Source organism: Oryzias latipes, chromosome 6 (assembly GCF_002234675.1).
Source record: "Oryzias latipes chromosome 6, ASM223467v1".
Classification (NCBI taxonomy): domain Eukaryota; kingdom Metazoa; phylum Chordata; class Actinopteri; order Beloniformes; family Adrianichthyidae; genus Oryzias; species Oryzias latipes.
Window position 1 is genome coordinate 32,043,414 of NC_019864.2, and position 12,850 is coordinate 32,056,263.

Genomic DNA, 12,850 nt, shown 5'->3' on the forward strand with positions numbered 1-12,850 from the left:
TCCACCTGCAGTGGTTCCAGCTGCAGTGTTTCCACCTGCAGTGGTTCCACCTGCAGTGGTTCCAGCTGCAGTGGTTCCACCTGCAGTGGTTCCACATGCAGTGGTTCCACCTGCAGTGGTTCCAGCTAAAACTTCCATTAGTAAACATCGAAGAATAAGACACGGAGAACCCCAACACCGGACTGACCGTCAACCTTTTGGATGAATCCACTTCAATCATGCCACGAAGAAGGTTCTGACAGTCCGGAGGGATGAAGTGTGGCATATGAAATACTCCCAGCTTCACCTTCTCCAGAAGGTTCCTCAGGTTGTCGTCATCAAAGGGAAGGGCCCCCTGAGTTCAGACACAGAACAGAAGGTCTGAAGACACAGCAGCTGAACCGACAACCTTCTTCACTAAAATCAATGCATCAAAAAATGAGTGTGAGTGTGCATGTGTGTGTGTTTATGAGCCTGTGAACGTAAGTGTGCATGTGTGTGTGTCTATTAGCGTGTGCACGTATGTGTGCATGTGTGTGTCTGTAAGCGGGTGCACGTATGTGTGCATGTGTGTTTGTCTATGAGCGTGTGCAGGTATGTGTGCATACGTGTGCATGTGTGTGTCTGTGAGGGTGTGCACGTATGTGTGCATGTGTGTGTCTGTGAGCGTGTGCACGTATGTGTGCATGTGTGTGTCTGTGAGCAGGTGCACGTATGTGGACGTGTGTCTGCATGTGTGTGCATGTATGTGTGTGTCTCCAAGAGCATGTGCACGTATGTGTATGTCTCTATGAGCATGTGCATATATGTGTGCATGTGTGTGTGTGTGTTAACATGTGCATGTGTGTGTCTGTGAGGGTGTGCATGTATGTGTGCATGTGTGTGTCTGTGAGCAGGTGCACGTATGTGGACGTGTGTCTGCATGTGTGTGCATGTATGTGTGTGTCTCCAAGAGCATGTGCACGTATGTGTATGTCTCTATGAGCATGTGCATATATGTGTGCATGTGTGTGTGTGTGTTAACATGTGCATGTGTGTGTCTGTGAGGGTGTGCATGTATGTGTGCATGTGTGTGTCTGTGAGCAGGTGCACGTATGTGTGCACGTGTGTCTGTGAGCAGGTGCACGTGTATGTGCATGTGTGTGCACGTATGTGTGTGTCTCTATGAGCATGTGCTTGTATGTGTGCATGTGTGTGCACGTATGTGTGTGTTAGCATGTGGTGTGTGTGTCTGTGAGCATGTGCACGTATGTGTGCATGTATGTGTGTGCCTCTATGAGCATGTGCATGTAAGTGTGTGCACGTATGTGTGTTAGCATGTGCATGTGTGTGTGTCTGTGAGCATGTGCACGTATGTGTGCACTAGGCCTGCACAATAAACCGCAAATTTAATTTAATTTAATTTAATTTATCGTTATTGCAACATTAAGCTGTGCAATATGCATACCGCAAAACATGCCGAAAATCGCAATAAGTGGTTACCTTAAATGTGCTAAAACAAACTCATGGCAGCTTGAAATATTGAACAAATGAAATAAATCCCTTTATGCATTTAACCAATCGGAATGACCCGTTTACGTCGTTGATCAATCAGATGAGCCCTTTTATGTTTGATGTTTGCCTCCTACGTTGACGAGGGGCATTTGGAGTATAATTTTTTTAAACTGTTGCAGTGAAATGGAAATGATGTTTTTGGTTGTTGTTCTATTTGTTTATATACCGCAAATTATATCGTTATCGCAATATTAATCACCAATATCGCATATCGTGAGTTTTCCTCATATCGTGCAGCCCTAGTGTGCACGTATGTGCGTGTGTCTATGAGCATGTGCACGTGCACAGAACCGCTCAGATTTGTGGATCTTTTTCTTTCACACGAGAAGAGGAGAAGAGGATCACACAGGAGTGGAGGCAGAATAAAGATGAGGAGGGGAGTCCAGCCTCCCTGGGGGGAACAACCATCCTGTATGTGGACAGCAGGGAGGCGGGGCACCGGAGGAACCTGTCGCTGCTCGTCAGGTTTATGACGCTGGGGGAGGGGCTTTGGAGAAAACTGCTGAGTCAGCGCTGGCATTTCCATCAGACGGGTGAATTATCCCCGTTACACGGATGAGTCAAAGCTGCAGAGAACCACAAGGCGGCTGCAGGAAGGAACCCACTAACAGGCTCGGTTCTGAAGGGCTGTAGAACTTTTACCCAATGACAATAACCAAGAATTCCAGTGGATTCCTGGTTCTGCTCGTGTCCAGGAGCTCCGTGCTGGAACAACAGTTCTAGAGCTGAACATCCTGACGACAATGAGAAGAACCGCATTAAGACCGTAGACGACTCACCACCAAAAGAGCGAAGAGAATGACCCCGCAGCTCCAGACGTCGGCTTTCCGCCCGTCGTACTTCTCTCCCTGAAGACCACAGAGGTGAGGAGAAAAGGTGGTGAGGAGAGCAGCAGACAGCGGCGTTCTGGCAGAGCGCTGACGGTTCTTACCCGGATGACCTCTGGACAGGCGTAGTGAGGAGACCTGAGGGCAGGAAGGTCACAGAGAGCGGTAAGCACATGAGGAAGGCCTGCAGGCTCAAGAGGGAGGTCATTTCACAGTCACTGGGGGGGGTGAGCATACACGCCACCTTCACTGGATGGGTTAGGTGTGACGGGACGATGAGCAGAAGGTTTCAAACCCTAAAAAACCTCCACTTATCCCAAAATATGTCCTCACTGGACGATGAAGCTGCTCAGGAACCGTGGCACTGATATTCTTCCGTTTATGTCACGTCAGCCCCACAAGCCCCTCCCCCGGGGTGATGTCATCCCACTCACAGCCACGGAAATGGCTTCGGACTGCTCACCCACAGCTGGTTTCCAGCAGACTATCTCCAACCTGAAGAGACGCCATGCCAAAGTCTGCAATCCTGATGTTGTTCTTCTCGTCCAACAGCAGGTTCTCTGGTTTCAGATCTCTGTGGCTGAAAGAGCGACAGAAGAGACAGAACCGAGACCAGAAACATTAGAGAAATGTAACCCGGATCAGTGCCCCACTTGCATTACCAGATTTGAAACACCTGAGCGCTCTTATTTTGGTGGGGCCAGTTCCCTATATTAACATCCGGGTCACATAGCCACTTCCTGTCATCCATGCTCTGGCTGTTGCTGATCTGCTGTGGCTGGCTGCATCTCCTATAGCTGTCGGCTATCTAAACTTGAAACAAAACTCTGTAACATCTTACTGGACTAGTTCTTCGAACAACCACACCTTGAACTAACTACTCTTCGGTCAGGTTTTTTTTTTCCACCCCCACTTCTATCCTTATTGGAAGAACTTTTTGATCTGCACCATATAGGAATGGTGCATGGCGAGCTACCCACGAACTCTCAATGAAAAACTTGATTTACGAACCTAGGAAAAAGGAACTTCGCAAAAGACGCCATACCCAAAGGAAAAAGGAACTTTGAACACCAAAGACTGAAAAATATCCTTGTGGATCCCTGGACACTCCTTTCTCCACTGTCTCAAATTATTGTTTTGTTATTTGTTTTCTTTGTTTAAATACAGTCAATTGATTGCTTTATCCCTGTGTTGCGTTTTCTATCCACACACTCTGGCTCCATGAGTCGAACAAATCTTCTGTAGGTCAGAGCAAGCTAAGAAAGCGCTACAAGTGGCGAGCTAGCTAGGAGCCTGAGTGTGTGGATATCAATTTTTCTGTTTTCTCTTTTTTTTTTCCCGACACCATGGATTTTATAACTCAATCTGGTGTTGACGTTTCTGTTTCTGTTGTAATCTCGGGCACCGCAACCACATTACATGATGAGGTGCTTGATTGGTTGCGTACTTATGGAAAATTAAATCGCACTTTTTACGTTAATGATCCCAATAGTTCTTTTGATAAAAACCTGGTCGCAGAGTTTACAGACACAGCCGCGTTTTCTGCCTTAAAACCATTGCTACCATACACTTACACTTCAGCTACTACTAACCTTGTGTGCCATGTGACCGCATTAGCCTCAGAGTGCGCCGCCACAGTGGACAGCAGCAGTCAACCCCCTGATTACCTAGTCGAATTAAAAAGACTCGCAGACCGGAGCGGCTGCAGTTTTGAAGAGGTTCTAAGAACAGTGATGACCCAGATCGGCCAGCACCTGGATGCAGCAAGTACAACTCTCAAAAGCTACTCCAGAACCACACTCAATACTGAAGAGGAAGAGGAAGAGGATGGTGCATCAGCCCGGTCAATGCCAGCATCCTCCCCACCTTTACCCACTTTAAATGCTGGTCTGCAGGGGCCACGCCCTCATCAAAGTAGAACATCACAACGCATCTCCTTGTCAACAAATCAATTAAACCCACCAGCAGTCCAGAAGGTTATTGTTGAGCATGTCGTCAAAAACGCAGACCTCGCAGACCTGTGACAGTAATCTACCCGACAATTACATGCATGCACTATGGTTCTGCACGCCTGTCCAGGCTCTCTGGCAGCAGGTATGTGCCGATCTATCAGTCTGGCTTAAGGTTTCAATCACAGCTTCACCGTCACTTTGTGTGCTTGGTGACATGAGTGCCATCGATGTAGAAGGAGGATTAGGCTCTATCATTTTCATAACTCTTTGCATTGCTAAAAAAACTATTTTAATAAATTGGAAAAGCAAAAAAAATATAAATATAAGTCAACACAGAAATCTGCTGCTTGATCATATCAGCTTGGAAAAAATGTCAGCCCAAAGTTCAAGTAACTTTGAAAGAATTCGGTCTCTCTGGTCTCCCATAGCTAACTCCGTGACTTAGGGGGTGGGGGGGGCATGGTCGTCGCTGCTCCTTGCCCTTCTGCCGTGGGCCGGGGTGGGGGTCGGGGCCTCCGGTGCCTGGCCGGGGGTGGTGGGGGCTCCGTTGGTCGGGGGGTCGGGTCCGGCGCCTGGGTGGGGCGGCCTGGGGCGCTGCGTGGTCCTCTGGGCTTGGGTGTGGGGGTGCGTGGTGGGGGGGTGGGGTGGTGGTCTGGCTTGGCTTGGGGGGGTGGTCCCTTTGCCTGTGCTGGGGGGGGTTGGCGGGGGGCGCTGCTCGGGGGGGGGGGCCCAGCGGCGCTGGATGGGCTTCCCGTCTACACCTGGGGCTGGGATCGGCCCTTCCCTGGCTCTGGGACGGGACAACCCTCTTGGGGCCCCCGGTCGCTCTGGGTGTCATCCGCTTCGGCTGCGGGGTCTGGGGGTGGGGTGGGGTGGGGGTCTTGTCGGCCCTGTCCTGTGGGGGGGCATTCTGGGGGAGGGGGGGGGGGCACTATTGGTACGGGGCAGGGGGGGTTGACGGGTCGGGGTCTCCGCTGAGGCCATCGGCGGTATCCCCGGCCGGTTGGCTGCCTCGGTCCCGTCGAGGCCTGACCAGAGCTCTTCTAGGGCCGGCGTTTGGGGGTGGGGGCCTGGGCTTGCTCCGGGGGGGGCCGGCGCTTTCTGGCTCCCCTCTCTCTGTGTGGGGGTGGTGGTGCTGGGCCTGGGGTGTCTGCGCCTCCGGGGGTGGGGCCCCGGGGCTGGGTGGGCCTGGCCCCCTGGCTGGGGGGGGGGGCGGGGGACGGCTGTTTGACCACCGGGGGACAGTCTATCATCTGTCCCCAACTTACCCCCTTCCTCATATAACCTCATAATAGGGTGAGGGGGTGGGGGGCTTAGCCTGCGATGAGCCTTGGGGGGGGGGGGTTTACTAGGCAGTGACCCCCCTCCTGTGGTTGCCGTATGGAGTGGGCCCCCCCTCTTTCGGTTTTATTTGCACCTTAGACATGTAGGGCCCTTGGTAGGGGGGGTGCTTGGACATCACCGCCAGCAAGCAGCGGATGTCCTCCTAGCACCCTACCCGCCAATTTTAACCGCACCTTAGACATTTAGGGCCCCTTGGTGGGGAGGGTGAGGGGACGTCACTGTGAGTAATCAGGAGACGTCCCCTTAGTGCCCTACCCGCCAATTTTAACCGCACCCCCCTTAGTACACACACCCCTCCCCCCTCAATATATACATCCCAACATAAACACACACACATGCACACACACACTCTCTCAAACACACATACACGCACACACATTTTGCAAGGAAGGTGGGACCTAGGACCATCTGTCCCCTGCCTCTTCCCTGGTGGGGGGTACGGGCCCCTTTGCAACGGCGGCTGTGTCCCCGGGGTGCCGGCTTCCTGGGCCCGGCGGTGCTCTCTCCGCGCGGTGGGGGGGTTCACATTACATCTGAGCCGGGGGTGTTCGTGTCCCTGGGGGGTGGGTTCTGGTCCTTGCTCCTGAGTGCTGGGCCCCGCCAAATTTCCAACTGTGGCCGAGCCTGGTCGGGCCATATTTACAACACCCCTTGTGGGCCCTCTTTTTTCCCCGGGGTTCCCCCCTTCTGGGCGGGGGCGGCGGGCCCCTGCCTCGCTCCTCCCTGGACCAACCGTGGGCCGGACGGATGGCTGCCTGGAGTGCGGAGTGGGTCTCCCTTGGGGGGTCCTGGCTCGTACCTGGGGTTGGGGCGGGGGGATGCCCGGAACTCCTGGGTGGTGGTGGGGTGCTCGTCTGGGGCTGTGGGCGTCCTTCTCTGGTGGGGCCCTGCGTTGGGTTCTCCCGGCGCGGCGGGGGGGCTGCTCTCCTGGTTGGGCTGGGGCGGCGCCCTCTTTCCCTCCGTGCCTCCCTGCTCTCTGGCTCTGGGGGCCTTGCGGCGGCCCTGCTGGCCCTGGCCTGGGTGGCGGGCTTGGTCGCCCGGGCGGCGGTTGTTCCCTGCCGGTTCCCGTGTGGCGTTGGGGGGATTCCGGCTGCCGCTGCTGGTGCGGTGGGGGTCTTGGGGTGGGGATGGCTGGGCACTCTCCCTCCTTCTTTTCACGTTCCACCATCCATTTTAGAAGAACATAAACACTCACCTGAGCACAAGTGTTAGCTCAACAGACTGAATGACTGAAATATTTCACACTAGTTGGTTTTAAGGCATAAGTATGCGTGTGAACACTATTTGTTTTGTGTACATGTCGACAGGTGGACATTTTTGCAACTAACAGGTGTGTTTATAACATTTGAGTGTGTGTGTGGACAGGCTCCGCCCTTTTTTTTGTTTTTTTTTACATTTGAACCTTACCATAATGATTAACAACCAGTAAACCTGTCTGCTCTATGCTGCTTCATGGTCTTATCCCCCTTCCCCTCCTATTATCACCCCCTACCCCCCCTCTCTCTAACGTCCCTCTCTCTTCTTCCCCTCTTTCCTTTTCCGTCCGGTCCAACACCAAAGATTTTCAGACATTTTTGAAATTAATAAAGTTTGGCCTCAATTACAAAAGGGGTTTATTCAGACATACCTTTGGTTTTTCTGAAGATTAATAACCCCTCTTGTTAAAGTAAAATATGTCCAACCCAAGAGGCCCTCAGCTCTCATCTGTCTGCCTAGCTGTTGGACAGGACAAGTTAAAAAAAAAAAAAAAAAAAAAAAAAAAAAAAAATACGCAGACCTCACAGCCACTTCGCTGCGTCTTCGCTCCTTCTCTGGAAGAAGTCCAAAACCAGGTAATGAAGTGGACTATGAATCCTGGCGATCTCAAATAAATCTTCTCCTTGCAGATCCTACTCTTTCAGCACTCAGTGTCACTCGGAGAATCATAGAGAGCTTGATGTCACCTGCTGCTGATGTGGTAAAAGGTCTGATCCCAGACGCATTGCCCTCTGTTTTCTTGAGTGTGCTTGACTCAGCCTTTGGAACGGTCCAAGACGGGGAAGAGTTATTTGCCCAGTTCCTGAACACCCTTCAAAACTCTGGTGAAAGGTCTTCCTCATACCTTCAAAGACTGCAACACACCATCTGCTCTGTTGTCAGACAGGGTGGAATTTCAGCAAATGAAGTGGACAAACATCTCCTGAAGCAGTTCTGTCGTGGCTGTTGGGACAATGCTTTAATAACCAAGCTACAACTGGAGCAACGCAAGGACAACCCTCCACCATTCCCTGAGTTGCTGCTCCAACTTCGAACAGAAGAAGACCGACAGACTGCCAAAGAGTCTCTCATGAAGCAACATATTGGCACATCCAAACAGAGAGTCACCATACAGTCGCAGAGCACTTGTTCCTGTGACCACAGCACTCATGCAAATGAAGAGCTGAAGGAGATGAAGCTACAAGTAAAGAAACTTCAGCAACAGATGTCACAGCTCCTATCCAGAAAATCCACATCTGACTCCCAACTCACAACGCGTCAACACAAACCCAGCAATCCTGTAACACCACCCGCCAACAGGCCAAAGCCATGGTACTGCTTCAACTGTGGTGAAGATGGTCATGTCTCCTCCACCTGCAGTAACCGATCCAATCCAATTCTGGTCCAGCAGAAGAAAAAGTGCCTACGTCAAAAACAAGAGGCATGGGATGTCAAATACAAGCATTTAAACTAAACTCTGCTCCTGTGGTGGGACACTCAGGAGCTGCTCACAACAAAAGTCCCAAGAAGAGGATGCCACACCTGCCAAGAGGTCTTATTGGAGCCAAAAGTACTGGTCAGATTGAAATAAATGGACAACTGTTTAACTGTCTTCTTGATTCTGGATCACAAGTGACCACTGTCCCTCACTCATTCTACAACACTTACCTTTCAGACCTTGAAATTTATCCTATCACTGACCTATTGGAGATTGAAGGAGCAAATGGACAAGCTGTACCATACTTGGGGTACATCGAATTAAATTTGACTTTCCCACCTGACCTTTTTGGTTCTGCCATTAATGTATACTCACTGGCATTGGTTGTACCAGATCACAACCAGTCCCCACAACAGATCCTTGTTGGTACCAACACCCTTGATGTCGCTTACTCAAAGCATCTAAAGAAAGAAGACAAATCTCAGTCAACTGCACCTGGTTATGTTGCTGTCTACAAGATCCTCCAACACCGTTTCAACCACAGTAAAGAAGCCCAGACTGCCTCTGTCACACTAATGTCAGGGCAGCCACACATCATCCAGGCAGGTCAAACCACAGTTCTGGATGGACATCTGGTCAAAGGGTTGCAAGGCGAAAAAACTGTTCTCCTTGAGCATCCCCAGTCTGGCTCTTTACCCGGTGGGCTCATAGTTAAAAGCTGTCTCGTTAACTTGCCACGACACCGGCCATGTCACCTGCCTGTTGTGGTAAGCAACGAGTCCAGCCATACCATCCAACTTCCTGCAGATGTCACAATAGCTGAAGCCAGCAACTATCAGCATGTCATTTCAAAAGAGCAGAGCACTGGACCAATAACAGAACCAACTTCACAATACAACTTCAAAGACTCGCCTATAAGCCCAGAATGGCGACAACGAATAATTAACAAACTCAAAAGCATCCCTGAAGTCTTCTCAAGACATGATTTCGACTTTGGAAAAACTGAAAAGGTAAAACACAAGATCAAACTTTCTGATCCAACGCCGTTTAAGCAGAGACCCAGACCAATTCACCCCCAAGATGTGGATAGCGTCAGAAACCATTTACAAGATCTGCTAGGATCCGGAATTATCAGAGAATCCACCTCACCATTTGCATCTCCAATTGTTGTTGTGCGTAAGAAGGATGGAGGTGTTCGCCTCTGTATCGACTACAGAAAACTAAATTCACAAACCATAAAGGATGCATATGCTCTGCCAAAGTTGGAGGACACATTCACTGCCCTCTCTGGGTCCAAATGGTTCACTGTCTTGGATCTAAAGTCTGGGTATTACCAGATAGAGATGGAAGAAGAGGACAAGGAAAAAACAGCTTTCGTGTGCCCCCTCGGGTTCTGGGAATTCAATCGCATGCCCCAAGGTATTACCAACGCCCCAAGCACATTTCAACGCCTGATGGAAAAGTGCATGGGGGAACTGAACCTGAGGGAGGTACTTGTTTTCATTGACGATATTATTGTTTTTGCTCCAACCCTCGAAGAACATGAAGAGAGATCGATGAGAGTTTTAAACAAACTAAAGGAGTATGGTCTTAAACTCTCAATTGATAAATGCATCTTCTTCCAGACCTCTGTCAAATATCTGGGTCATATAGTTTCCCAAGACGGCGTAAGAACAGACCCAGAAAAAATTTCAGCACTCACCAGCTGGCCAGTACCCAAAACCCTAAAGGAGCTACGTTCTTTCCTTGGTTTCGCTGGTTACTACAGGAGATTCGTGAAAGGTTATTCCTTTATTGTTAAGCCGTTGCATGACCTCACTGCAGGATACCCACCTTCTCAAAAGAAACAGAAACCCCTGATCAAGAAACAAGAATACCACAATCCAAAAGAACCATTTGGGGGTCGTTGGACGGTAGAGTGTCAACAAGCCTTCGACACCATCATCCAGAAGCTCACCTCTGCTCCTGTCCTGGCATTTGCGGACCCCCAAAAGCCCTATCTGCTCCACACAGATGCATGTTCCATCGGCCTGGGTGCAGTCCTTTATCAGGAGCATGAGGGGAAGAACAGAGTGGTGGCCTATGCCAGTAGAGGCCTCACCAAAAGTGAATCCAGATACCCAGCTCACAAGTTGGAATTCCTTGCCCTCAAGTGGGCAGTATCAGAAAAATTCAATGACTACCTGTACGGAGCATCGTTCAAGGTAGTTACAGATAGTAATCCCCTCACTTACTTGCTCACAAGTGCAAAGCTTGATGCCACCAGTTATAGATGGTTGTCTGCTTTGTCCACTTTTGATTTTAAAATTGAGTACAGAGCTGGAAAACAGAACACAGATGCTGATGGACTGTCCCGTCGACCACATGGTGAACCCTCTGAAGATCCTGTCTCCAACAAAGAGCTAGAGCGTATTCAGAGGTTCACCCAACATGTCAACAGTGACCAGTCTAGCATTGATCAAGCCATCACCAGAGCCATATGTGACCGTTATATAATTTTGAGTACTCTACCAGCTCCAGACCAAGCTCTTGTGTTGTCCATTTCCCATAATGCGAACAGTTTGCCCGATGGGTTTACAAATGATGTTCAGTTCACGACCATTGCACTACCCCAGATTTCCACATCTGATCTTGCAGCTAAACAGCGTGCTGACCCTACAATCCAGCATGTCATTGCCCAGCTTGAACACGGACTCACGCCACCACCAGCTGTGAAAGACCAACTCCCTGACCTGCCCTTCCTTCTAAGGGAAGTAAACAAAATGGAGCTCCTTAACACCCTTCTCGTAAGAAGACGACAGATCAGAGGGGACATCACCTACCAGCTGGTGCTACCAGAGGAGTTCAGAGCTGTGGTGTTATACCATCTTCATGACAAGATGGGCCATCTCGGGATTGAAAGGACGCTAGACCTAGTCCGTTCCCGTTTTTACTGGCCCCGGATGACAGCAGCTGTTGTAAATAAGATAAAAACCTGTGAAAGATGTGTCAAGCGCAAGTCGCTTATGGAACGAGCTGCACCCCTAGTGAACATCAAAACAACTCATCCACTGGAACTGGTCTGCATGGATTTCCTCTCTCTTGAACCGGATGGAAAGACGAAGGACATCCTTGTCATTACAGACCATTTTACAAAGTATGCTGTCGCCGTGCCCACTCCTAACCAGAAGGCCCGTACTGTTGCCAAGTGTCTGTGGGACAACTTCTTTGTTCACTACGGCATCCCGGAGAAGCTTCACAGTGACCAAGGCACGGATTTTGAAAGCCGAACCATCCGTGAACTCTGCGCAGTGGCAGGAATTCATAAAGTAAGAACAACGCCCTATCACCCAAGAGGCAACCCAGTGGAAAGGTTCAACCGGACACTGTTAGACATGCTCGGAACCTTGTCCACACAAGAGAAACAACACTGGAAAGAATTTGTTAAGCCCCTTGTCCATGCATACAATTGTACCAAAAATGACGTTACAGGATTCTCTCCCTACGAACTGATTTTTGGCCGTCAACCTCGGTTGCCTGTGGACTTGGCTTTTGGCTTGCCCCTGAAGGAGGCCCGATCACCCTCCTACAGGGAGTATGTCCAGGAGCTGAGATCACACCTGGATGAAAATCAACGATTAGCAATTGAGAACGCAGCTAAAATCATGCAACGCAACAAAACCCGCTTTGACCAACATGTTGTGACTGCAGATCTGGACATCGGAGAGAGGGTCCTCGTCAGAAATGTGCGCCAGAGGGGTAAACACAAATTGGCTGACAAGTGGGAGTCAACGGTATACATCGTTGTAAGGAGAGCAGAAAACCTCCCTGTTTACACAGTCCGACCGGAAAACCAGCCCAAACCCCTTCGTACCTTACACAGGGATCTATTACTGCCTTGTGGATTCCTACCCTCACCTCAAGAGAAACTCTCCAAGCAACGTACCAGAACACCCTCTGTATCTGCACCTACACCTACCATCGAGGAAGACCTTCCGGACGATGATGTGTACATTCAAGTCTCATCTGAACCAGTAAGCTCCACAACTCTAGACACACCTGCCATCCAGCAACCAGATGTCGGGGTTGAGCCACCAGAAACAACCTTACCTGCTGAAAACTTAAAAGCTGTCGAGTCACCCGCTGTCTCAATACCTGCTGTTGCCGCACTGTCACCTGAATCAATTGTACCGACCAACACAGAAGAGGAAGTGACAGAACCCAAAGAAGAACCACTGGCTGTGGAAATTATGAAACCAGAGCCTCAATCAGAACCAATTGACCCTGTTGGGATACCAGATGCCATTACACAGACTGTGGATCCCATACCTCAACTCGAACCCCATGCCGAACCCCCCTCACCATCTGTGTCCGAACCTCTCAGTCCTGAACAGCCAACTCTCAGGCGGACACTACAGACCAGAACCCAACCAGATCGCCTTCAATATGCACATCCTGGGAAACCACTTCTGAAAAGCATCCAAACACTTCTGCAAGGTTTGAGCTCTGCATTTTTATTCGCCCTTCAGGACGACGGGGAA

The 12,850-nt window shown here is 50.2% G+C and overlaps 1 protein-coding gene across 3 annotated transcripts in view; it reads right to left on the reverse strand.

The window, feature by feature from the left end:
* The window catches only part of LOC105357421 (serine/threonine-protein kinase BRSK2-like), a 65,255-nt gene that overhangs the window by 21,386 nt on the left and 31,019 nt on the right, over positions 1-12,850 (reverse strand). For all 3 annotated transcript variants that reach the window (XM_023956193.1, XM_023956191.1, XM_023956192.1), the window contains 4 exons: positions 2,824-2,940; positions 2,465-2,498; positions 2,313-2,381; positions 188-334 (listed from right to left, as the gene is read on the reverse strand). In XM_023956193.1, coding sequence (XP_023811961.1) covers positions 188-334; positions 2,313-2,381; positions 2,465-2,498; positions 2,824-2,940 — 367 coding nt within the window. The remainder of the gene's footprint in view (positions 1-187; positions 335-2,312; positions 2,382-2,464; positions 2,499-2,823; positions 2,941-12,850) is intronic.